This window comes from Lissotriton vulgaris, chromosome 2_1 (assembly GCF_964263255.1).
Source record: "Lissotriton vulgaris chromosome 2_1, aLisVul1.2, whole genome shotgun sequence".
NCBI lineage: Eukaryota > Metazoa > Chordata > Amphibia > Caudata > Salamandridae > Lissotriton > Lissotriton vulgaris.
In genome coordinates, this window is record NC_141687.1 from 2,068,798,941 (window position 1) to 2,068,825,219 (window position 26,279).

At 48.8% G+C, this 26,279-nt stretch overlaps 1 protein-coding gene across 1 annotated transcript in view; it reads left to right on the forward strand.

Annotated features, from left to right (window-relative positions):
- The first annotated feature begins 2,398 nt into the window (after nucleotides 1-2,398).
- SCG3 (secretogranin III) overlaps nucleotides 2,399-26,279 on the forward strand; it is a 246,014-nt gene continuing 222,133 nt past the window's right edge. Inside the window, exons 1-6 of the mRNA XM_086958295.1 lie at nucleotides 2,399-3,238; nucleotides 4,414-4,466; nucleotides 5,953-5,992; nucleotides 6,090-6,287; nucleotides 12,982-13,124; nucleotides 18,332-18,493. Coding sequence (XP_086814421.1) covers nucleotides 3,151-3,238; nucleotides 4,414-4,466; nucleotides 5,953-5,992; nucleotides 6,090-6,287; nucleotides 12,982-13,124; nucleotides 18,332-18,493 — 684 coding nt within the window. The 5' untranslated portion in view covers nucleotides 2,399-3,150. The remainder of the gene's footprint in view (nucleotides 3,239-4,413; nucleotides 4,467-5,952; nucleotides 5,993-6,089; nucleotides 6,288-12,981; nucleotides 13,125-18,331; nucleotides 18,494-26,279) is intronic.

The window sequence follows — 26,279 nt, forward strand, 5'->3', positions numbered from 1 at the left end:
TATATATATATATATATATATATATATATATGTAAATGCTCCTTTGCCATACCCAAAATGGGTTGCACTCAAACGCTGGACTTAAGGTGGGAGGCCTTTAATAAGCAGTACAGGCAAGAAGATGCTGGTAGGTATAACTTGAAAGCTGCAATCGTGATAAGCCTGGCGCGTTTTGAAGGCAAAATCCTTCTTCCTCAGAGGCGGTCGCGGCCGCAAATGCGTGCTTGGTTCTGCATCCATAATGCTTGCAATACGCCCCCAGATGGTCGGGTCCAATGTCCCAAAGCATCATGGATATTGTAGTCCCAAAATTTAAACCGCTGATGGTGCACTACTTTCTGTCCTTTTCGAGCCCGCAAATGGGCCCCCACTAACAACGTGCCTTAATCCGCAGTCAGCATTCCACATAGGTGGCTTGGCATATATCCAGCCACGCGGCCCCTAGTTCACGGGTTGGTGCAACTCGACGGCGGGCCACCGCCAAAAAATTTATGCTCCTTTGCCATACCCAAAATGAGTTGCACTCAAACGCTGGACTTAAGGTGGCAGGCCTTTAATAAGCAGTACAGGCAAGAAGATGCTGGTAGGTATAATTTGACAGCTGCAATCGCGATAAGCCTGACGCGTTTGGAAGGCAAAATCCTTCTTCCTCAGAGGCGGTCGCGGTCACAAATGCGTGCTTGGTTCTGCATCCATAATGCTTGCAATACGCCCCCAGATGGGCGGGTCCAATGTCCCAAAGCATCATGGATATTGTAGTCCCAAAATTTAAACCGCTGATGGTGCACTAATTTCTGTCCTTTTTGAGCCCACAAATGGGCCCCCACCAACAACTTGCCTTAATCCACAGTCAGCATTCCATATGGGTGGCTTGGCATATATCCAGGCGCGCGGCGCCCTAGTTCACGGGGTGGTGCAACTCGACGGCGGGCCGCCGCCAAAAAATGAATGTTGCACTCAAACGCTGGACTTATGGTGGCAGGCTTTTAATAAGCAGTACAGGCAAGAAGATGCTGGTAGGTATAATTTGACAGCTGCAATCGCGATAAGCCTGACGCGTTTCGAAGGCAAAATCCTTCTTCCTCAGAGGTGGTCGCGGTTACAAATGAGTGCTTGATTCTGCATCCATAATGCTTGCAATACGCCCACAGATGGGCGGGTCAATGTCCCAAAGCATCATGGATATTGTAGTCCCAAAATTTAAACCGCTGATGGTGCACTAATTTCTGTCCTTTTCGAGCCCGCAAATACCATTCTGATTTCTCGCAGCGTGAGAAGCAGAAACATAAAACTGTATTTAAAATACCATGTTATGTTTCTTCTTCTCTCACTACGAGAAAGTAGTGAGGCAACACTCCTCCGCCCTAATGGAGGAGCCGCCCCTGTTTGCCTAGGAGGTTTAGACTCTAAAACCTCTTCCGAAGGGAACCATTGTCTTTCGTCTGCATTTACCAGCCCAGGTTACGGGGTTGACCCATAATGGTTTGTTCATGTCCTTCTGTAAGGGGACCCTGGTGCTGTGATGGAAGCCGGTGTTGCCCCTTACCCATGAGGTGACATTGGTACTGTCTTACATGTGAGTGGACAGAGGGGCTGATTCATCTGTGATGGAGCACTGGGTCTGCCTACTTAAGTGGTGCCAGTGACGTTGTTCTCCCTGTAAGAAGTCAGTAGTCCTGAGTGTTCTGTGAGAGGCCAGCGACGCCTGCTCGTGAGTACGCGTGGAATCGTTGTTACCTGTCCTGTGAGGGTCTTTTGTGTTGCATGCCCCGTGAGTGAGGAGATGATGTTGTCTGCCCCGTGAGGGGCTGTGGTACTGCCTGACTGGTAACTTCTGAGGCAGTGTTGCTGCCTGCCCTGTTAGACACCATAAGTACCTGCCCTGTCACCAAAGAGACAGTCTGCCTGCCCTATGAACAATAGGCAGGAATTTCTGCCTTGTGGGCAGGCGTTCCGATGGCTTTTCCACACAAGGGGACCAGGTGTTGCCTGCCATGTAAGGACGGTGTGGAGCTCAGTGCCTGTGAGGAGGTACTGGTGCACTTGCCCAGGAAAGAGTGGTGTTATCGCCTGCCATATGAGTGTGAATTGTTACCTCCTCTGTTACAGAGGAGGCAGGCTGCCTGACCTGTGACTTGGAGGCAGTATTTCCTGCCCTGTGAATAGGTAGATTGTGTTGCCTGCCTGCTGGCCGAGTAGATAGTGGGGCTTCCTGTCCAGGCACTGCCCTTTGGGGAGACAGTGCATCAGCTTGGAGGTAGTGGTGCAAGCCCCTTGTGAGTAGGAAATGTTACTGCCTGTCGAGTGAGGGTTGGTGTTGCAGCCTGCACTCTGAAGGGACACCGATGCTTGCCCTCTAAGGAGGCAGGGGAGTTCGCTCCCTGTGGAATCAGCCTTTCCGTCTGCTCTGTGGCCGAGCAGGCAGTGGTGTAATCCTCCTCGTGAGCAAGCAGTGTTTCCCGCACTGTCAATGAAGAGGAAATGGTGGTGCCCTGTGGACATGGTGCCAGCCTGTGAGGAAGATTCTTTCTTCTGCTGTAGCCGAGGAGGGAGGAGCTCTGAGCCGGTGACGCAGCCACTGATCCCTGATCCTTCACTCCCTGCCTCAGCCCCGGATTTGTCTGCATGGTCTGGCACAGCCTCCGGTGAGAGCAGGCGGAGAACAAAAGGAAGACCCCGACACAGCCCGCGCCTCTCACTCACCTGTAAGAACTGGAGGAGCCCAGTTACACCTCTCACCTCTACTGGGATCCCCTGTTTGTCAGAGGAGGCTCCGAGCCGCTCAGCCCCGTGAAGCATAGGCAGCTCCATCTGCAGCGGGTGACGGCTGAGCTGTTCAGCACCAGAGGAGGAGGACAGCTCCTTGGAGCGGCTCAGCGCCAGAATATACTGACCTCTTCGGGAGCCCCGAGGGCGGGACTCTAAGCGCTTCAGCACCGTCAGGCGGACGGCTCCATCTCTAGGGGTGCCTGTCCTCGACCACGGGGCTTCTACTGGCCATATTCCCTCTTGTATAGGACCCTTTCTCCTGTACAAAGTACAGATAAGTGACTCAAGGAATCTCTCGCAGGTTCGACCCCTCGTTAAGGAGCCCCTGGACGCGGAGGTGCAGCGCCAGCAGACCCAGGTGCACGCGATCTACTCTCCGGGATGGATTCCAAGCTGCCAGCGCTCTTCTTGGCGCTGACCATGCTCCTCTGCCAGTCTGGGGCATTCCCGAAGCCCCCGAGCGCCGAAGGTAAGACGTACACCCCGCACCCTTGCATCCTTCTAACTCTTGAAGCGAGCACGTCTGGCCATCTCTAAGATAGTGGCCGGGGGTGGGGGCGTTTTCGAAACACGTCATTCGAGGTCCCGTATCTTCCCGCTTTTTTGTGTATATGTTCTGTTGGCGCGAGGCCGTGAGTGGATATACCTGCACCGTGCACACTAAAGGTTATGTAGTGCAGTACAACTCTGCGACGTACTGTTGGGTCATAAATATGATGTCCCGGCTCTCTCCTGCTTTTAATCTCACAATCACACCAAGCCGATTATGCCTTGGTTATTTTCGTCCACTTCCAGCTCACGTTGTATGCACGCTGCTGGCCTGGTGTTTTTGTTTTAATTTAGAATCGTTCTCACTTGTTATAAATCTAGTGTATAGGTATCTGCTTTCGTGGAAGCAGTAAGGACATGAGCCACAACACTCCGGGGTTCCCACTACCAAGAATGTTATGTTAATGTGTGCATTCGAGGGTGCACAGCCACCGAGCACCCCCAGCACGAGATGAGGAAATCTGAGGTCCCATCGGGGAATGAGCTGGCACTTAGATTCGATAGTTTAATTGACATTTAAATGTAAATTAAGTGAATATTTAACTTTCTGAAATCTACGTATCTCTTACGCAACTGACAAAGATGGCAAGCGATGAATGTTGAAATGTACACTAAGGTAATTGCGCGATCACATGACGAGGTTCACGTCCCAGCTTTCACTTAAGAAGCACAAAAGCACGTGTGTGTGCGTGTACTGAGCCCGCACCGTGCGTGTGTTGGGGGTGGTGGAGAGGGCTCCTAGGGGCGGGGGAGAGCGGGGGGGATCATTGTACGAGCGCAATGTCAGTGGAAATAAATATAGCTCTATGGAACATGCTATCGGAAACAAGTGCACTAACACGCCGGATATCACACATTTCTTACTATATTGAATGACTCCACCTTGACAGGGCGCTTGTTTGCACACGCGCGCGCTGCATCGCATAAAACTGTTATTTACCCGGGATGCTAGCGCCTTGCTCGCTGACTGCTGTCCATGAACGGGTGCCTAATCTCAAGGCGCTCTACGCTGCATTACCCTTACTTTCCCCTCCTCGTGTGTGCATAGTTACCTCATCGCGCAAAATATACCAACGTGCGCCTTGTGTGTTGCAGATCCCGCCGTGCACAACAGGGAGCTGAGCGTGGAGCGGCCTCTGGAGGAACAGGTAGTAAGATCGTGCTGAGGTTCCCTTGGTTCATCTTCTTTTCGCACACACAGACGGTAACATATATTTTAATTTCGTTGTTCGTGGGCCACGAAGAGTGTAAAGCGAGCAGAAATCGATGGCGCTTCCTGACTGCAAACAGAAAGGCGACGCCGCTGCTCTAAAAGTTTGTGATGCGCTCATTCCTGCCAGGCCTGCCTCGCGGGCTGCCTGCTGCGTGGCTGGAGTGGGTCAGCAGTAGTCACTGGTTATAGTTTTATTTTGGGGATGTTATGTATGATTCTGGTTCTTTCTTTTGAATTCGACGCAAGACCCTTGTTTCCAGCACATATATCTATGCCTGGCACTGCTTGGAGCAGATTACCTCAAAGGGGTTCCTTCGGAGCTGTGAAACATCCAACCAGTACCTTGGCTAAACCAAACAAATCAAACGAGGGGGGGGTGGGAGGGATAGGGCTTACCCTGGACCCTTCTCCGGCCCCCTCTTAAATCCTACCCCAGCATGCTCCCTTTCAAACCAGTTGTTACATAACACTTCTTTTTAGTCACAATTCCACTATTCCCAACATTACCTCTTGATTGGACTCAAGAAGCGGACACAGCTAAGCACCGTCGCCTATTCGAGGCCGCACTGTGCGGAGCAGATGACTCCCCCCCGACGCCACTGCCCCAGCCAGCCCGCCTCACGCACCCCATGCACCCCGCCCCTCCTCCAAGGCCCCCTTATCACCTTTCGCCAGTCACAGCATTTCCACGGAATTCTCTGATTGCACAGCTGCCGGGCCCGGCTCCTCTCGGTCTGCAGCTTCTGCTCCTACCGATAAGAGGCCCGGCTGGGGCCTTTTCAGAAGCTGGGATTGAGCGTGGCCGGGGGATACCTGTTAAACTGAGCCCGGAACGGACGAGAAGCCCCAGTGCTGGCCATACAACATAAACATGCCCCTTTGTCCCGCGCTATTGACGTGTTCGCGTGAAGGCAAAGAGACAATGCCAGAGATTTCCTTTTGTTTTGCAGTTTTATATGGGGCGAGCTCGACCCGAGCGCTTCACTCGAGCACCAGTTAGTTACGTTACACAAGCACACCTTCGTTTTTGGTAGGCACAGGAGGTTGAGCCGACACCGAGCTCGAACCTAGTTCCCTAGTTCTAAAGTCGGCAGCTCTGGCCATTACGCCATATCCTCTCCCGCTGACTTTGGCTCTGCTGCCTCTCTTGTATTAGTGGTAAGCGAGAACCCTCCTCACCCCAGCCTCCCCGACCCCTCAACTGACTCTAAAATAAACTACTGTGGCCTGCCTGTAGGTAAGGGATGTGTGTGCCAAGCACAGTGACGTGTTCAGTGTCACAGGCAGCCAATATCCAACGGACTCATTTCTGGCAGGTCATCTGGGTGTCTCCTCTCAGAACACAAACACCTCCAGTGGTTCTTTTTACTTCTTACTTGGGTATAAAATGACCAGCTGCGTTTTTTTCTTCCACGTTACAGATTGCAGAGGCGGACGCGGCCAGTAAGAAGAGCGCCACAGGTAGGTGACTGGCACGCGCGTGACGTCATCGCCTGTAGTTATAGCGCTTTGACCAGCAGAAGCGTTAACCTGCTCGGCCGTGTCGCTATTCTTGCAGACAGCCAGGGAGAGTTCCAGAACGACTCGTTTGCCGACGACCTCAGTCTGCTGATGTCGGTGGCAGAAAACGAAAAGAAGGTGAAGCGAAGTGGACTCTTCCGAGACCCCCTCTACGAGCAGCAGCGAACCTACCCGGACCTGGACTCCACCAAGGGCCGCAAGGCACTGGAAGACTTCGACACCACCAAAAGCGAAGGTGGGCGCTTCATGCATCCAGGCTCGGCTGGGCCTCTCGCGCGAGCGCCTGCACACGTGTGGCTGACCTGGGTGTGGATTTTTCTTTTAATAATAGCTCAGACGCGCCAATATTTTTGCAAACTTTATTAAGGACACAGGTTTTTTTTTCAGCCACTATTTAGTCCATGATATTCTGTTTATAAGCATAATGCAGGTCGGTAGTATCAAGGCCGAATTTGCTGTCCATGAACACTGCTGAATGTAGGCGGTGCATGCAAACCTACCCCCTCACCTCCCCCCCCCCCCCCCCCCCCCCAAAAAAATGTCAGTGACTCCAGATCACCCTGACTCCTGCCGCAGGGCGCCCAGAGTGTGAAAGTGATGCAGGGCCTTACAAATGATGGCCGTGGCCTGCACGAATGCTGACAACAAAACACAGGAAACAACGAGTATCTGACATCCATAAGTCTTTTCAGGCAGGATGAAATGCATAAGCAAGTATACCATTGACACCCAGCACAGTAACGTGAGCTCTCAATACCCTGAAAAGGTTAATACCTAGCTATTGGCGGCTACTTCATGAAATACACAACTTTTTTAAAGCAAGATTAGCCGTGGGAGCCAGTCCACGGCCACCCCTGGCAATAAAGCAGCAGTCCTGCCATCTTGAGTTTTCATGGGCATAAAAATGTAAAAGCAATTAGGAAACCATCTTCACTGATAATACACTTACAGCTCAGAGCTGCCATGATGGGGAGTTAGAGGCCAGTGGCACACTGCAACTTCGTGCCAAGCAGTCCAGACATCCACAAGTCTGTAAATGAGACCTGAAGGGCCCCTGTGTGTGAGAGGCTGTCAGTTCAGGATGGGTGGGCACACTATCCAGACACTTTTATGAAGGCATAGTTGGGTAATCCATCTTCAGTTTGAACCAGGCCAGCAGTATTTCTTTGTGAGGTTGTATGTCAAAACTAGTGTCCAATTTGGTGTAGGTTTTCTATTAGTAATGCCAATGGGACAACATATATGTAAAAGATATTTAGGACACGATTTCTGTCACATGATATTTCAGTTACTAGATTCTGGTACCATACACTTTGTGAAAGCTGTTCGTATATTTTTTTAAGTGTGTAAGATGATGCTCAGCTCACCTCTGTTGGGGAATTGAAATGACCCATTAGGTATAGACCCTGGCAGCACACATAAAAGGACTGACCTTGACAAGCAGGAGGCAAAACTCTGAAGTTACCCCAAGTACCTTATGAAGTAAAAACCATATCACACCATGAACCTCTCCACCCCTCGTGAATACCATACCTTATTGTCTAAAAGTGTCTGTTAGAGATGGACATGTAGATTTCAGCTGAAACAATGAACAGAGGCATGCCTGGGAGGTAGAGAAGAGAGGAAGAGCCTGTGCACTCAAGGGGGAGGAGGTGTGGTATCCAAGTGAGCGCCTAGAGCCGTGGATTGCTGAATTCTTATCTTTCCCATAGAAAGATCTGACAGGGATTTCTGATCTCAAAGTGTGAACCCCCCTTTTGAAATTCTACTTTCAAAGACACAAGCCCCACACCAAAGAGTGAAAAATGAAGAATGAATGAATGAAAAAATATGCAGAGCGCAGCTGCTGCTTTATTTATAGCATCTTGGCGCTATGTCGGTAATGAAAGTCAAAGCAGAATTACACTTCGATAAACAGCACAGTCTTCAGCTGGGCCTTAAACAGACTTTCTCTCAGAATGGATCACAGGGATAATGGTAAATCATTGTCTAGACTAAGAGCTAAAAAAGAAGAAGATCTACCACCAGATCTAGTTTTTCGCACTTTAGGGACACAGTGGATTTTGATTGGCCGAACGGAGAGCAATAGAAGGAAAATATTTTTGAGCCTGTCTTGAATATACTTAGGGCCGTTCTGATTAAAAGCTCTGTGCGCAACTATACGTGTTTTAAACTTGATTCTAGATTTAACAGGCAACTAGTGACGTTGCATCAGGCTTTTCCAAGAGTGCCTTTTTGGAATATTAAGAAGAAGCCGAGCTACAGCCGAGTGAACTCAGATAGACTACGTTAGCATAGTATTTTCTGGAAGTGATTAATGCATGTGCAATGCCCTTCCGAGTGGCATGCAGGAGGTCTTTTAGTAACTTTTTAAATGATTTCAAAAGTCCAAAACAGGTTGCAGCAGTGGTCTGCACCTGGGGTTTGAAAGATAGAGCCCTATCCAATAACACCCCCAGATTCTTGGCAACAGTTGAAGGAGTGGGTGCTTGCCCCAGCTCGGTAGGTCAAAGTCTTCTAGCATCAACATTGAAAGGAGTGCCAAACATCAGCATTTCTGATTCATCAGAATTAAGGTATAGACATACAGTCAGCAACAGCGGAACAATAGCCTTAAAAATCACCAATCACAGTATCATCGAGTTATTGAAATGCCAACATAAATTGTGTATTGGCTGCATATGATACAATGTTCGGAACCCACGTTTGAGCTATTCAGGTTAGTTTGGCCATGTAGATGTTAAAAAGAGTAGGACTCAATGCTGTCCCACAAATTATTTCCTACTCTCCTCAGAAAGAGTACCATCTTGCAAAGCTAATTGTTAAGCACTTATCGAAAACAGGAGATAAGACTACTGTACATCTGTGAGGGGATGGTAGCCAAGTCTGACAAGTTTTACAGATACTCCCAGTTGCAGACTTTCCTTTCCCCATTGCTCTTGGAGAAGGACAGACAAAGGAAGGGATTAAGGATGGGCAGAAACATTTTGTAAATCACAACACTGTGCATGTGGTTTTATCTCGTCCTATTGCCATCTAAGTGCCGTAAAGTAATTTGGGATAGTTATATTTCAATGATCAACATTATTTTTTTTAACGTGCATAGAACATCGTTGATGATTGATGATTTAAGGGTAATGGAAAGAAAACAGTATAAACAATATTAGAGAAATACACATTTTTCTAAAAGTAGCAAAACAGGTGAATTTTCCCTTTTTCTCAATCTACCTGCAGAGCAAAATTGGGCTATAAAATCCACCCAAATCCACTCTACAGGTGAACTAGAGAATTTCATTTGGTTTGTGTGGTTCTTCTGGGCCGTCAGAATGAGGGTCAGGGAAAACCACACAACTATGTGAAACCCGGGCAGTTAGTTGGCTGTCTCCTACTTTATTTTTGGTATGAGGATGACGTTCTGGAACATTACCTTGATTAATGCCACAATTTGCCTCAGATTACTTTGGTATGTAATAAAAATAGCAAGCTCAAGAAGAGACTGGTATAGGCAGTGCAGAATCTCTCCAATCAATCAAGATTCATAAAGCATGGCTAATCACCCAATAGGGTATCCAGCCGCTTGCAGGACCTAGAGGCTTATTTGAACAGCCAGGTATTGAAGGCCATTTAGAATTCCGGAAGTGAGGTGATGGTCTGGAGTTGCATGGGGAGGCTGTTCCAGGTCTTTGCTGCGATGTGGGAGAAGTAGTGTCTTCCACTTCTGCTTTGGTAGATATATGGAGTATGGGAGGCGGAGCTTAGCCTTCACCATGGTTGGTGGAGGTTCAGGCGGTGGTTTATGTAGGTGGGTCCTTGGTTGTATAGCGCCTTGTGTTGAATTGGCATCTCTTTTGTACGGGGAGCCAGTGAAGTTTCCTGAGGAGGGGTGTGATGTGGGTTCATTGGGAAGGCGGAGGATGAGTCTGGCTGCGGCATTCTGTATGGTCTGAAATCTCTGTTGAAGATGTGCAGCAATTCCTACGTAGAGCTCATTGCCGTAGTCCAGTTGACTGGTGGTGATGGCTTGTGTCATGGTGCGTCTTGTGTGTAGGGGTAACAACTTAAAGACTTTACATAGCATGCACATCGTGAAGAAGCTGGCAGAGGAGACGGCGTTGATCTGTGATTTCATGGTGAGCTTGTTGTCAATGATGATTCTGAGGTTTCTTATGTGGTTGGAGGGAGTGAGTCCTAGATCTGAGGGCCACCAGGAGTCATTCCATGTGTTGCTCATGTTTCCAAAGATCAGTACTTCCGTCTTGTCCGTGCTCAGCTGCAGGCAATTGTTCTTCATCCAGTCAGTGACGTTTGTCATGCATTTGCCATGCATCTGTGGAAATTGGTTCTGGTGGTGGTGGGGTTGTCGGTGAGTGAGAGGATGAGTTGGGTGTTGTCTGCGTGGGACAATTATGTTGAGACCATGGGATCTGGCGATGTTGGCCAGCAGGGTCATATATGCCTTGAAGACTGTGGGGCTTAAGGATGAGATGATGAGCCCTGGGGGACACCGCAGGTGATTTCCTCTGGTTCAGAGATGAAAGGTGGGGTAGTGGACCCTCTGGGTTCTTCCAGTGAGGAAGGAGGCGATCCATCTGAGCGTGTCCCCTTGGATGCCGATGTTGTGTAGTCTTTCGGTCAGTGTGTAGTGGGATATTGTGTCGGAGGATGCAGAGAGGTTGAGGAGGATCAAAGCAGCTGTTTCTCCTCGGTCGAGGCGGGTTTGGATGTCGTTGGTGGCTGTGATCAGGGATGCTTTGGTGCTGTGATTGGTGTGGAAGTCGTATTGGGAGGTGATGAGAGGCTGCTTCTGCTCCAGGTGTGTCATGAGTTGATTGTTGCTGATCTTTTACAATACCTTCGCCGGGAATGGGAGCAGGGAGAGTGGCTTGTAGTTTTTGAGTTTCCTGGGGTAAGAAGAGAGTAGTGGTTTGACTTCTGCATGTTTCCAGGCGCCAGGAAATGTTGCAGTGGGGATATAGGTGTTGAGTAGAGTGGTGACAATGTGTAGGTCTGATCATCAAGTCACATTGTCATCCACGTTCTTTGTTGTAGTATCTTAAAGAATGTTCACTCCTTTAAGTAGGTATAAGATGTGGTATGATGAGGTGACCATCTCTGGAAGGGATGTTGCGAGAATGTCCAGTACAAGCCCTAATAGAGCTGAGAGGCATGCAATACGATTGTGAGTAACACAAATATCTCTAGCCTTGGAACCATTACACCCAAGTGAGAAAGAAGAGAAGCCTGTTTTGATGCAGTTAATTGACCTACTGTGGAATGTTTATCATGCCAAGAAACGAGTGTGCCCTCTGTGCCAACGAGTCCCTTTCTGTGAGAGGAAATAGCCACTCCTTAGATTTGGCCCAATCCCCTCCCTCAGATAGGGCAACACAAAGTTTATCCAGCTGCAAATATATCTCTTCCTGCTCATTAATGCAACTTCTGTGTCATCTGCTGTACACTTGCCAGCTTGAGGGCATCAGACTGTCTGCCCGCAGCCTATAGCTCTCAGAGAAAACTGTAGACCATACCAGGTAGGCCTAGGAAGTTGACCAGATGTACTCAGTGCGCCAATGAGTCTTGCTTTTGGAGATGAACCAGTGCCCTCTGACAAATGTCCCCACACTGAGATGCACTGGATCTTTTGTCTCATCTACACCTCTGTACCAGTTATCAAGGAGTTCTTAGCGCCCCATGCCTGAAAAGGGTAGCAGACTCTTCTTTGGATTGTGAAAGCCTTGTAGCTTAATTGTGTCTTGAAGCCAGACCCGGTTATCAATGAAGAACAGTCTCAAAAAGATTCAAGAGCTTTGGTGTCCAACTAAATACCCATCATATGCGGCTGATGGACGAGCCCAAGGTATTTTGTGACTTCTTTCTCTACCATTTTTATGTCCGACACTTCACTATTCCCAGTACAAATTCTGGCACTGGTCTTCCAGCAGTCGCTAAAGCATTATGGGTTGTTTACCTAACCCTCATCTTGAGCAGCCTGACGGAAACACCTCCAAGGAGGTACCAGCCCTAACCAAGAGGCCGCCTTGCTTTCCCACAATGCCCTCCACATTAACTGCATTGGCACAAAGCCCCTATTAGTTAGTGGCTACTAATATTTTCAAAGTTACCCTGTATCCTCCCATTGTTGGCGCGTAGAGACCACTTTTTTTCAAAGTTACAGAGTTTCTCTGTCTCCATGCTGACGTGCCTGCGCGTAGGTTTGACTCAAATGTCCTTTGTGTATTCATGAGTGTGATTATCAGGTCTTTTAAAAAGAGATCCACTTGTATGATATCATTTGCTGGGCATTCATTTTTTTAAAGTGCATGTTTTCGTGCCACATTGCCCACATTGCCCAGTGTCACCCCTGAGACTGAATTCAAGACTGAGACTGAATTCAAGGGACTATATTTGGTTATGCAGCAGGCAGAAGTTGCTAGTGTACCTGGCCATGGGACATGGGGGGCAGCTATAAGAATTTAGGCACCAGCTCTTTGAGTAATGCTACATTATATGAATGTATAGCTTCAATATCTGCACGAGTCTATTTTCTTCATCATCCCACAGAGAGCGTGTGCACTCCCATCCTTTGTGTTTCTCAGTTCAGGGTTGTATGTCTTGTGAGCGATCTTCACATATCTAGCACCAAACTAACCCCAGTCTGAATAGACCCAACCTGCCATTACCCTGCGCGCGCAATATATGAACATACCGTGAGAAGTTTGCGAAAACATGTTGAATGGTATCCAAACATTCGCGCTGTGGCCCCTTCCTGCTTATGAGTTCTGGAACCAGGAATCACTTGCACCTCTTTGATCCTATGCAGTGCATGCAGTGTGGGTGAGATGAAACCCCCCAGAGTGACTGGGGTGGTAGTGGAGATTGGATGTGAAGGGGCCTGGAAGGGATCAGCAAACCTCTGTTTTTTCTTTTAGATGACCCGGATGGGCTTCACCAGTTGGACGGGACTCCCTTAACGGCCGAAGACATAGTGCAGAAAATTGCCACGCGGATATACGAGGAAAATGATCGAGGAGTGTTTGACAAGATCGTCTCCAAGCTCCTCAACCTCGGCCTGGTATGTTGTTTGAACAGAGGAGTTCTGTTTGCTGACTCGTATCAGTGTTAATCACTGCAGACTACTGATGGAAGCTTTTAAGCAGCAGAACCCTGGCTTCCTGACTGTGTGAGCAAATGTTTGTCTAAGCAGTGATGGCCCCTACTTTAGCCTGGTGTACCCGGGCAATTATCGTCTACTGTCAGAGGGTAGGACATCATGTAAGCTTTAACCAGATGTGGCTGTGCTCGTGTTACCAATGCGTGTAATTATATTTGCTTTTCTTTCTGGTTCATCTGTTCTTCGATACTGTGTTTTTTTGTTGTTTTTCACTTTTTTCCCAAGATTCTTCCTTTTTTCAACAAAAAAAAAATTCTCAAGTGTTTTTATCTTTTTTATACCTTTTCACATTTTAAACCAATTTTATGTTTTTTGGTACACTCTGTTTTTAGACCTCAACCTACAGACAGATTTAGCTGTCTGTTGTCAAAGACCTATTGTCTTCAGTACACTATACCTAGAGTGTGCTTTGGTTGGGCCCCTTGCTCATGGCACATGGCTCAAGGATTGCTTTCTTGTTTATCTCAGTTCCCTGCTCCGCATGTAATGACGTTCCTACCTATGCTGGTATTTGTCCCGCCTAGGAAGCATTCCGCTTTACCATGTTTCTAATTGGTTGACTCGTATCCTTCCAATGCGGATGCGTGGAGACTACTCTCTTCTACTAACTCACTTTATTTTTTATTAACTTTTTACATTTTTATTTCAGTGAGGGTCCAGCAGCGACACACTGACACTGGACCATTCCCTTCCCCCTGTTGTGTGACAACATGTGCACACTTTAATTGTTAATTTATAATTCCGAGATGGCCGTCTCCCATAGAATAGCCTAAAAAGAAAAAGTATAAAATGGCCATGGGCATGTGAGCACATCAGTCAGTCAGTCAGTCAAAACACTTTATTCGATTAATTAAAATCATAAAAGACAATATAAAAACATGATACATTTAAAAATGTAAGACATTTTCAGTTGATATATATACAATTATAACAATCCATGTGCATTCTAACATGTGAGCACATGAACTTCAGCCTTCATCGAATGACTATTCTTATGCTTTAAGAAAATGCATTCAAACATGGCCGCCGTGGATTTACGCTTATCCGCCTACATCCATAAGGGCAATCATTTATTTATGTAATCTCTCTGCTTTAGTGCTTGACACTTCTCTTTCATTCATCGGTTATTATATTTCGTTCTTTGGTGCCTCTTTTTCATTGTGGTCAATTAGTTTGGGTTTTTTACCTCTACTTTTCTTTACAAGGCCCCTCAGTGTTGATATTTCACTCCTGAGTATTACCTTATGCCCTTTCTCACCCTTTCCATATTTCAGTCCTGTTTGATTTTTGAGCCATTTTATGTCTTGCTCAACGTATTTTTTATTTTAAATAATTTTCCTCCAAATGTTTATGCATCTGTTTGTTTTATATTGGGCCTGGCCTCAATACATTTCCATACAAGCAGTGAGGCCTCAGCCATACTGAAACGTGGAATGTGCCCTCAGCCTCAAGTATTGTATTGTATGTGCAATACTGTTAGATGTAAATGAGCCATGAATTAAACAGCAGAAACCATCTTGACAATAAAATGCACTGGCCCCAAGGCACGAACACAGGAATACGAGCCCTCTTCTTGTTAAACAATTCACTCACAAGAAGGCAGAATGTTTTACTGAAGATCTCCACCAGCAGACAAAGGACTGTGTTCTCTGCCATCTTTTTTCAATGAAGGTTGACTTTCCTTTGCATTGTTTTCGTGCTTTGAGCCTCCTGTGCCCCACCTCCTTTACAGCTATTAAATACAGGGCCCGTGGAGATCTGCCGCCTTGAGGGCCACCATAGAATGTTGGGACCTCTAGGTCTCTACAACCAGTGCTTTAAATGGGCCAGTACTCACCGGTACTGAGTACCGGCGCTTCTTGTTTTTAACAAGCTGAGTACTGGCACTTTTCCAGTGCCAATGAGAGTACCGGTACTCGGATTCATAAGGTGGGCACTGTGTCGGTGCCTGAGGGCCAGCGTGGGCCCATTTATTTGGCAGCATGCTGGCCGTTTTCGCATCTGTCTGTATCATGCAGTTGAACGGCCGGCCGCAGGGGCAAGTGGGCCTTTGCTCCCGAAGCTCTCATTGTCCTCAACCGCCCCCTGCCGGGCCTCCACGCTGCGTCGTCTTGTTGGTGTATTGGAAATCGGCTGTCAGTGGGCACAGTGATGAGTGCAGCCTGAATGGGTGGAAGGGAAAAGAGCCTGCCTAAGTGACTGTGCCATTTTAACCATTTGGCCTCCCACTGAGGCCTGACTCACTTGCTTCAGTAAATCCACCCCCTCCACCTGCTGGGACATTGGCTGGGATAGGGTGGTGGAGATGTCCTATGCGGCCTGCATGGAGCCCAGGTGAGGTGGGGGGAGGCGTACTGACCTGCCCATCAGAGGCCAGTATTGTTCTTCCCCCAACCTCTACCCTGCTGGACTCTGCATGCTCACGGCTCTGCAGTGCGCACTGTCTGCCACTGCAAGCTCTCCTGCGGTGTGGCCTCTGCCGAGGGAGGAGGAAGGAGAATGTGGTGAAAGAAGCTGAAGAGTGAGGGGCCACAGATAGAATGAGCAGAGGAGAGTTTAAAGGGGGAAAAATAGAGACGTAAGTGGTAAGTGCAGACATAGATGGGGAAAACATTGAGACAGCGATGGAAAGCGTAAGAGCAGCGGAGATGGCAGATTAGAAATAGAAAGAGTGATGGTAGAGGATTATAGGAAACCATTGGGGTAAATAGAGTGGGGCAGAGAGAGAAATTGATTCAAATGGGAGAGAAGTGAGAGGGGAGGGATCGAGAGATTAGAGATATGAAGATTGACAGATGGTATTTGCCTGCTTGTTTGTGTGCGTTTGCCTGGTTGTGTGTTTTTTTGTGTGTGAGAGAAACTAAATCAGAGAGTAAGAGAATCAGGACACCCAGGAGGTATTTGAAAAGAAATGCTTCGAATGCTTGTTATTAATGATGCTATGCCAGTCTCTCGTCCAGGGGCACATTGATTCTTGGCCTGAAAGTACTGATAGCACTGTTGATGGCTTGGCTGCATTCAGGCTTTAGAAGCTCCTTGCATTGTTCCCAGGAGTACTTCACGCCACCCTTAGCACATGTACCTCCTAATCTGCACGTATGGAAAGTTTGAGACAACTGTCAAGGGCAATGCAGGGGCAAAATTAATACTCAATAGAAGTGCTTTCTATCATCATGTCTCACCCGCCTCTAAACCCCCCCACTAGCCACACCCATAACTCAATCTAATGAGTACTTGCACTTATTTTTTCCATTTAAAGCACTGTCTACAACCTATTAGAGTTTGGAGGGGCCAGGTGAGCTACCATAACATAAGGTAGAGTTTCTAATGTTCTGATCATGTCAGTTTTGCCATGCTAGCTCTAAGCAATAGTATCTGTTCTTCAGGTCCCAGCCGAAAGGCACCACCAGCCTGGAAGCAAATGCACACGTGAAAGGAAGACTTCCAAATGAAATGTCTAAGGCCATCGAGCCCAGACCAGGAGAGTCATATCAACGATAATAGGTCAATAAGCCAAGTGTTCTATTCAGTTTAGAGTCCATATACCCACTCCCTGCTTAATATAACGCATCGTTTTAAGTCTATCTTCCATGGCAAGCGGTATTCACAAATGACTTCCCAAGAAATATTGACTGAGTCAGTTTCCAGCTATGCCAACCATGCACAGTTAATTGTATTCATCTACTCCAAATATTCATATTAGAGCAGATTTATATTAGCATCGTGGATGACTCCATTACGTCGAATGCTTCCCCACATGTCCGGGTCTTTTCTATAGCTACATATAGACATATATCTTACCTTTTTAAACAGCGAGTCCAGCAATCTATACTTCAAAATCTCTGTATCTATGTGTGTCACAATTTATATATATTTTTTTGAAATTCTATTGAAAAAAGTGACGTATCCCACACACATCACTCATTTTTAATATTTTAGCATCCACCCCACATTTTCAACAAAGCAGTTGATTACTTTTAAGTGTCTGGTTCCATCAAACTGAAGCTCCCGTTTTTATCCTAAATTGTCATGCAATTCTAATGTGTATGTAGAATATTGATTTAACCATTTGTACAAACAAATTCTTTAAGTAGACTTGACCACCATGGCAGGCCGGTGGCATTCATTGGACCACTGTGGCAGTGGAGCTTAATCCTTAATCCCACCAGCAACACTTAGTGAGACACTACAGTAAATTCTAAATTGATACTTGTATAGCACACTACTCACCCGCAAGGGTCTCAAGGCGCTTGTACGAATACCGCTGTGGAACCCATCCTGGCTTTCCCTGTGAGGTGTCCACTCCTGGGCACCCCCAAGGTGGAGGCCAGGCATCCTTTAGCGTTGTGGGGGCCATTGTGGAGATTAAGCAAGCTATTGCCCAGAGTTGCAGAGTGGAACTCTATGATTGGAATAGGCACGAGGCGAGAATTATCAGGTCCGTGGAATTTTGAGCCCAAGACCCGCCAAGGCGGGGAATTGAACCCTGGTCCCGGGCTAGACCTCTGCATCAGGGTCTGCCGCTCTAACCATTTCACAATTTTGATCCATAAATTCGAATGTTCTGATCAGTTTATACATATTTTCCTCGAGGTTTGTTAAAATATTTAAAATATCTATTTAGAGTTTTTTGTTTAGTATCAATAATATATATCCATTTCCTTTACAAAATCAAAAAGAACATTGTCGTTTGTTTCCTGAGATCTATATAGTTTGTACATCGTAACCCCAGTAAATTTCGGAACATTATGGTCCTTCTTCGGGGGAACTTGAATATGTATTACATTCTTGAATCAGAAAGGAAATCAATTTGTAGAGTTCGGGCATAAACCCAGGACACTAGCATTCTGCATGGGCGCCATGTTTACTGTAGTTCTACCCTAACATGCTGACATTTGAAAGGAAACTGACTATGGCTGTTCTGGTTAGATAGAGTCCTCGAACACTGCTCCTATGCAGGTCACTGCGCCTGAGAACAGCCTTAAAAACACATACCAGCCATGTATTGCAAAGGTGTCTACATTGTACAGCAAGAGTTGATCTGACTCCTTGAAGTTTAATCTTTGTTAAATAATTTGCTCACCATATTCCACCTGTATTTTTTATAGATCACGGAAAGCCAGGCATACACCTTGGAAGACGAGGTGGCGGAGGTCTTACAGAAACTAATTACAAACGAAGCAAGGACTCGAGAAAAAGAATCCGAGGATTTTGATTACCCCCCTGTCAGAACAGACAGCGAAACGGAGGAGAAAGTCGAGGAGAATATGGTAATTTTCCTTTGAACTAATGGGATCCGAGCCACTTCCCATGAGCGCAGCCAATCATCTCCTGCAGGCGGCCCGGGCCTGGGGAATAGTTATTTCTGTCTGCAGACGATACGGAGCCTTTAATGGCTCGCTGCCTGACACACCACGCACGCATACATCACGCAAGCATTATTTCTCAGAAAGGCTATTATGTCATTTTACACCCACGATCCAAAACAATTTTGTGTTAGAAAATAGGCTGTATATAGTAATGTTGTTCATTGTTCTACTGAGGTACAGAGATTCTTTTAAATGCCCTCATATTCCTGTTGTTATTTCTTGGTGTTATGCCTTCTGCTTTGTTCCCTTCGCCCTCTCCCTCTCGCCCCTAAGCGCTGAGCGCTTTATTCGTTATACTTTGGCGTGCTATGCTATTGTATTGTAGCAGACAATGGAGAAGCGGAGATTAGACACGGCCTCTCAGGGGTCACCTTTGCGCTAGGTTGTGGTACCCGAGGGCACGAGCACAAAAAGATGAACCGGCGGTGCCCCGGGTTTTCTCAATGAATCTAATCTGCTCTGTCATTGTGGTCTGCGTTCTGCAGAGTATTTCTGTCTTGTGTTTGGCTGCACAGAATAGATATCTCTGTTGGCAGCTGGAATAGTTGTACTTTGTTCTATTATTATTATTAGTCGGGTTTTGTAGAGCGCAAACAACCCGGAGGCCTCGTAGCGCTGAGTACCGTCATACTAAAAGGGAAAGAAATTAAATGAACAGGTAAGTTTTCAGATCCTTCCGAAATTTTAAAAGGCTAGGTTCGCTGCGAAGGGAGGTAGGCAGAGAGTTCCATTCTTTCGCGGCGTTCCAGGAGAAGGAACGTCCGCCCCATCTGGTCCGTCTGATTTTATTGACAGTAGCCAGAAAGGCAGTGCTGGATCTTAGGGATCTGTGAGGAAGATAAGGTTTTGCCAAGGAACAGATCATAGTGGGGGCATTCTTCCACATAGCTTTGTGCATAAAACAAAGAGATTTAAACAGCACTCTGGCCTTGACAGGAAGCCAGTGCAGTTTCCTCAGGGCAGTGGTGGCTGATTCTCGTTTGTTGAGGCCTAGCAGGAGGCGGGATGCGGCGTTCTGGGTCACCTGTAGTTTTTTTATTGTAAATGCGGGGGCACCTAGGTATAACGAGTTCCCGTAATCCAGGCGGGACAGAATAATGGCTTGAACCATTATTCTGCGAGCTTCAAAAGGGAGAAGAGGCAGCACTTTTCTCAGCATACGCATTAGCCCAAAGCATGTGGCAGAGAGAGTAGTAGCTTGCTGCATAAAGCTGAGGTTGGAGTCCAGCCAAATGCCTAAGCTCTTTATATGGCACTTTGGTTGGGGTATGGGGCCCATGCACGGTGGCCAATCTAACAAAGGACTGGGAATGGTTGAATTGCCCAACACCATGAGCTCAGTTTTCTCGCCGTTTAACTTTAAATGCGAGGTGGCCATCCACTGAGCTACCGCTACCAGACAGTTACTTAGATTGGACGGAGAGGAGTCTGCCTGATTCATAGATACGACTAATTGCGTATCATCGGCGTAGGTTATTATATCAAGGCCGAAAGAGTGCACTATGTCAGCTAACGGCTGCATATAAATATTAAAAAGAGTAGGGCTCAATGAAGAGCCCTGAGGTACACCTTGGTCCAAGGGCCAGACTTTTGAGTAAGTGGTACCCTCAACTACCCTGAAAGAGCGGTTCTCCAGGAATGACTGGAGCCAGTGCATGGCCTTCCCAGAAATTCCCATCTGGTTAAGGCGGTGAAGAAGAATGCTGGTGTTAACGGTATCAAAAGCGGCACTGAGGTCAAGCAACATAATTGCTGTGGTGCCGCCTTGATCCATTTGCTTCCTGGCCAGCTCAGTTACCGCCAGGAGGGCCGCCTCAGTTCCCAATTTTGGACGAAAACCCGCTTGGGAATCGTGGAGAAGATGATGGTTCTCTAAAAATTGAGTGATAGACGAGTTGACGTGTTTTTCTAGGAGTTTGCTGATCCACGGAAGGAGGGAAATTGGCCGGTAGTTGGCCATGTTACCTGGGTCCAGAGTGGGTTTCTTCAGCAAAGCCTTGACCTGTGCACATTTCCATGCGGTAGGTACTAAACCTGTGGAAATGGACGTGTTTAATATGTTAAGAATAACAGGTTTAACAATGTTCTCAATTTTTACTATCTGATGGGGAGGAGCAGGGTCTGTAGGAGATCCTGATTTTATTTTCGTCATAATAGTCGCAAGTGAGTTCTCATCCAGCAATGGAAACTCATCTAATTTTGGATTCGTGACGTTAGGTGAACTGGTTCCCATGTCCTGGGATAAATTAGGTGAACTAAAGGCAGAGGCAATTTTTTGTATTTTGCTGTGGAAGTACTCAGCTTGACTTTCACAGCGGGCCTGAGCTGTGCTCGGATCAGCAGGAACCAGGGGGATATCAATCAGGAATTTTGCTATCTGAAAGATTTCACTAGAAGAGTTGGAGGCAGTTAAGATTTTTTCCTCGAAGTATAAAGTTTTAGTTCGTCTGATTTCTAATTTGTATTTTTTTTTTTTTCAAAACCAAGTTTATTGAGCATAGAAGTATCAAGAATGTGGTATCTTCACACACCAAGATCACCACAACAGTATCAATGTAACGATGACATAGACAGTAAAGGATGAAGCAAATGCCAAATAAGCTCAGTTTTAGAAATGCCCCAGCAGCCTACTCTAACCCCCAACTACACCCCCCCATACCTAACACTCCCCCCCACCACACGTGTACAAAAGAGCAGCAAAAAAAGGAAATGCATAAAGAATAAGCAGGTAGAACGCAACCAGGGCTTTGACGCATCAGGCCAGAAATGTCACTGTGATCAAATGTCCTCCTCCTGCTCCGCCGGGGGGTCCAAGGACAGGCCACGGTAGTCGGCCCACCGCTTCCAAATCTTGAAATGTTTGCGCGGGCAACCCTGCGCCTCGAAGACCGGCTTTTCCAGGCCCATGAAATAATCTAGCCCAGCCTTCCATGCAGACAGGGGGGGGGGCCCTTACAGATTTCCATGCCCGAGCCAGGTCGCGTTTGGCCACAACCAGCTCCAGGAGCAACAGGTGACGCTTATATATGTTGCCCCCTACCCCTTCCATAATATGCAGCAGGCCCAGCCGGTGGGTACAAGGAAGATCCCAGCCCAGGACCTCAGCCAGGCAACTCCACACGCCCCTCCAAAATCCAGTCAGGCGACCACACGACCACACCGTATGCATCAGGGAGCCAGGCACTTCCCCACAGCGCAGGCATTCCGGTGACGCAATCAAGCCAGCCTTATACAGACGCTCACGCGTATAATAAGCACGGTGCAAGTATTTGAATTGGATCAGGCGGAGCCGAACCGCAACGGCGGTTTCGCGCGGGGATTCCAGCGCCTCCCTCCAATCGTCCTCGTCCAGGGCACCCACGTCCACCTCCCACGCCTCCCGAAGGGAGCGGAGAGTGGAGGAGCAGTGGATAACAAGTGTCTGATAAATCCTAGAGACTTTCTTGTCTCCCAAGTCTCCCATAAACACTTTTGCCTCAATCGGGCTGAACTCTGGCAGGGAGTCGAGGCCGGCAATGCTCGGGGCGAGGGCATGCCGCAGCTGGAGGTAGCGGAAGAACTGGGACTGAGGCATCTGGAATTCCGCTCGGAGTTCCTCGAAGGACTTGAGGGTGGCGCCGGACATGACCTGGCCCAGTTGTGTAACTCCAATAGCCTCCCAGCCCTCAAACCCAGCCAAGGCCGCCAGTTCTGGAAGCAGGCCATTGTGCCACAGCGGCGTTTCAGCAGTTAATTTGCCCCACCAACCCATGCGGCGCAGGGATTGCCGCCACACCGTAAAGACCACTTTAGTGACCGACGGCAGTCCACGGCGTATGCGAGCCGAATAAAGAATAGTGTGAAGCGTGCGATCTCCCATGAGCAGTCGTTCCAGGGCATAGGCCGGATCCCCCCTGTCCCCATACCACCATTCATTGAGGACAAGTAGGTGAGACGCTTGGTAATAGGAGAGGAGGTCCGAGGTGGCCAAGCCACCACAGTATGTGGACAGAAAGCACGTCCTCAAGGCCACCCTGGCTGCACCACCATCCCACAGAAAGCGGCCCAGCACCGAGTTAACCTGGCGGAACCACTCCATGCCAATGGGGTGTGGGAAGTTTTGGAGTTGGTATAGCAGCCGCGGCAGCGCCACCATCTTAAAGATGGCCGACCTCCCAAAAATTGTGAGTGGCATTCTGGACCAAGTTTTAACATCTGTCTGGACCCGTTCCCACACCGGCAAGACACCACGTGCCCAGGCCACAGCCCGCGAGTCCGAGAGGAAGACACCAAGATATTTTAGGCCATCCGTCGCCACACGCAATTCGGCGGCCCATGGGTCAGCAACCACTCCGCCACCCAAAACCCACAGGGTCGATTTGTTCAGATTAAGGTGGAGCCCCGAGACCTCGCCAAACCCCCGCATGATCTCCAAAACCCGGGGACCCGAGCGCCGTAGATCAGTGAGGAATAGAAGAACATCATCTGCATACAGTGCAATCTTATCCGCCAGGTCATTGTTCCAGACAAAGCCACGTAGTCGGGCATCCGTTCGTATCCGCGACGCCAGGGGCTCCATGGCGAGGGCAAATAGGTAGGGGGATAGCGGGCAACCCTGTCGAGTACCACGACCGATGCGGAAGCGCCCAGAGACAGCGCCGGCCACGCGGACCGAAGCCGTAACATTAGTGTAGAGGAGACGAATATATGACAGGAAGACAGGCCCTAGATTAAGGCGGGCTAACAAGGTGAACAGATACGCCCAACTCACTGAATCGAAGGCACGGTCCATGTCCGCAAGAAGGAGTGCCGCCTGTTCATCTCTAGTGCCCATGGCGTCAACCGCCGCCTGCGCCCGTCGGATATTATGCCGGGTGGCCCTGTGCGGCATGAATCCGGCCTGGTCAGGGTGGACCAGGTCAGCAATGTGAGGCAAAAGGCGGTTCGCCAGGGCCTTCGCCAAGATCTTGGCCTCGATGTTGAGGAGGGAGATCGGCCTGTAGGAATCGTGTCGGTCCGGCGCCCTGCCCGGCTTCAAGAATACCACTATCTCGTCATGACGCCAGTCTGGCGGCAACTCGCCCTGAGCCCGTGCCGCCTCCAGGGCACTGCGAAAGTGGGGTCCCAGCTGGACGTGGAACTTTTTGTAAAATTCACTAGGATAACCGCTCGGGCCGGGCGCCTTGCCAGTGTTCAGTTGGCCCAGGGCCTCCCCGAGTTCCTCAGATGTAAGCGGGGCCTCCAAGGTGGTTCTGGTCTCGTCGGGGACTGCCTGTGGGAGCAGGTCATCTAGGTATGAGGCAATCTCGTCCACCATCAAAGGATCACGAGGAGCGTATTGCGCCTCGTAATAACGGGCAAAGCTAGCCGCCAGCAAGTCTGGGTCGGTCATAACCGAGCCATCGTCCGCCGTGAGACCAGGCAGCACCAGGGGCTGGAAAGTCGCCTGGCACAGCCTATGCAACATGGTGCAGGACTTGTCGCCCCACTGGTACACCCTGCTGCGCGTGGCGAGCCACGCCAGTCGGGCCTCCTCGTACAGGACTGAGGCATACATCTGTTGGGCCTGCAGGAGCTGTCTCACGACGCCCTCATCACCCCCGAGTCGACTAGGCTGCTCCAGCTCCTCAACGCGGGCCGCGGCAGTCACAATGGCCTCCCGATGTTGTCGCCGAGCCGCCACACACCAAGCTATATCAACGCCCCAGAGCGTAGGCTTCAGCGCCTCCCACACAACCAGTGCGTCGACATCCCCCACCAAATTCTCGCGCCAGAAGTGGTCAATTGCCTCGCGTAAATGGGTCACATACTCCGGCCGCTGAAGCTGCCAGGAGGACATACGCCAGTGAAAAGGTTGTCGTTTAGAGGGGAGGGTCACGGTAGCTAGGACAGGGGAGTGATCCGAGAGGCCTCTGGGGAGTATCACGGCATCCCTGACGCGACTCAGGCAGGCACCTGGCACAAACAAATAATCCAGTCTCGAAAAGGACCCATGTACCGCCGACACATACGTGAATGCACGGACCGCAGGGTGAAAATGCCGCCAAACATCAATCCAGCCCAGACCACTCACAGTCGCACACAATCTGGTGGGAGCGGCCGCGGGGGGGGGGGGTCAGACATAACAGGAGCTCGTCTCAGGCGATCCAGGCCCACATCCATAACCTCGTTCCAATCGCCCCCCCACCATGGTCAGAACCTCCGGAATCTCGTCCCACAGCGCGAACAGCCGCTCGGACAAGGCCCACTGCAGGGGGGGAGGGGCGTACACACTACCAAAAACCACTGGCTCGGAACCCAGCAGGCCCTTGATAAAGACATACCGGCCCTGAGGATCAATCCATTGTTTCACATGAACATAAGACACCCTACGGTGTACCAGTATGGCCACCCCCCGCGACCCCCTCGTGAAGCCCGCATGATAAACCTGTTGATATCCAAACCTCTGGAGGCTAAGGGCCTTAGAACCCAGCATGTGAGTCTCCTGGAGCAGAAGCACATCCACCATCTCCCTCTTCCCCCATCGCAGCACAGCCCCACGCTTGATTTTATCCAGGATACCCCTCACATTCCATGTCACAACCCGCAGAGTCTTTTGAGGAGACATAGTCACAGTATCAGCCATTATCATCACAAAGTCTAGGATCCGGCCCTCCGTCCCACCCTGGCGCCACCCGCAAATCAACAAAAATCAAAGCCTCAGACACGTGTGGTCCCACCCCCCCAGCCCATGCACTCAGCAACCCCCCCCCAACCCCGAACTCCCCCAACATTCGTGACACAAGAGCCACCCCCCACACCCCACACCCACCACTCCAATACCTCAGAGAACTTTGAAGTATCTGTCGCGGCATGGAGAGACCCGGGTCCAAAACAGAGGACCCAGGGCCCGCCATACCAATGGATCCCAACAACCCAACCATGGCACACACACACCACCCCCCCCAACAACACTCACATCCGTGACTAATTTGTATTTTTTAATAGCTTCAAGATGTGTGGTTTTGTCTATCTTACTACGAGAAATCCTCCAGTTTCTTTCAAGTCTTCTGCATACCCTTTTTAGTTCTTTAAGTTCAGGAGTGTACCAAGGTGAATCCTTGGACTTAGTTTTTTCTTTAAGGGCTTTGATAGGTGCGATGGAGTCTAAGGCTGTGCACAGCCATTTGATGTAATTCTCGTATTGCACTGCAGGGTCTGTGGCCCTTTGGGGGGGGGGCAGCCGAGAGTAAATTGGCCCATTGGTCTGGGGAGACTTTGGACCAGTCTCTTCCAAACAGGGTAGTACGAGGAGAGGGCTGAAGTGGCGTAGCTGGAGTCCACTGAATAGGTATTAAACAGTGGTCTGTCCAGGTGAGGGGTAGTGGGGTCCCTACTTCCAATCTATTGTCATTGCTGAAAACACCGTCAAGAAGATGGCCCTTTTCATGCGTAGGCACGAAACCTTTCTGTATAATCTGGAGAGCTGCCATACTGTCCAGAAATGCCTTAGCCATGGAATCATTAGGATCATCTAAGTGAATATTTATATCTCCTAATATAGAGAAATAGGATCTACTAACCACGAAGTTAGCTATTTTTGACTGGAGTGATTCAATGAAATCTCCTATTTGATTGGGGGGGCGGTAGATAAGTACTCCAGAGAATGAATCTGTAGGTGAAAATTCAAGAGTAAATAACATACTCTCACAGTTAGAAATATCGGCCG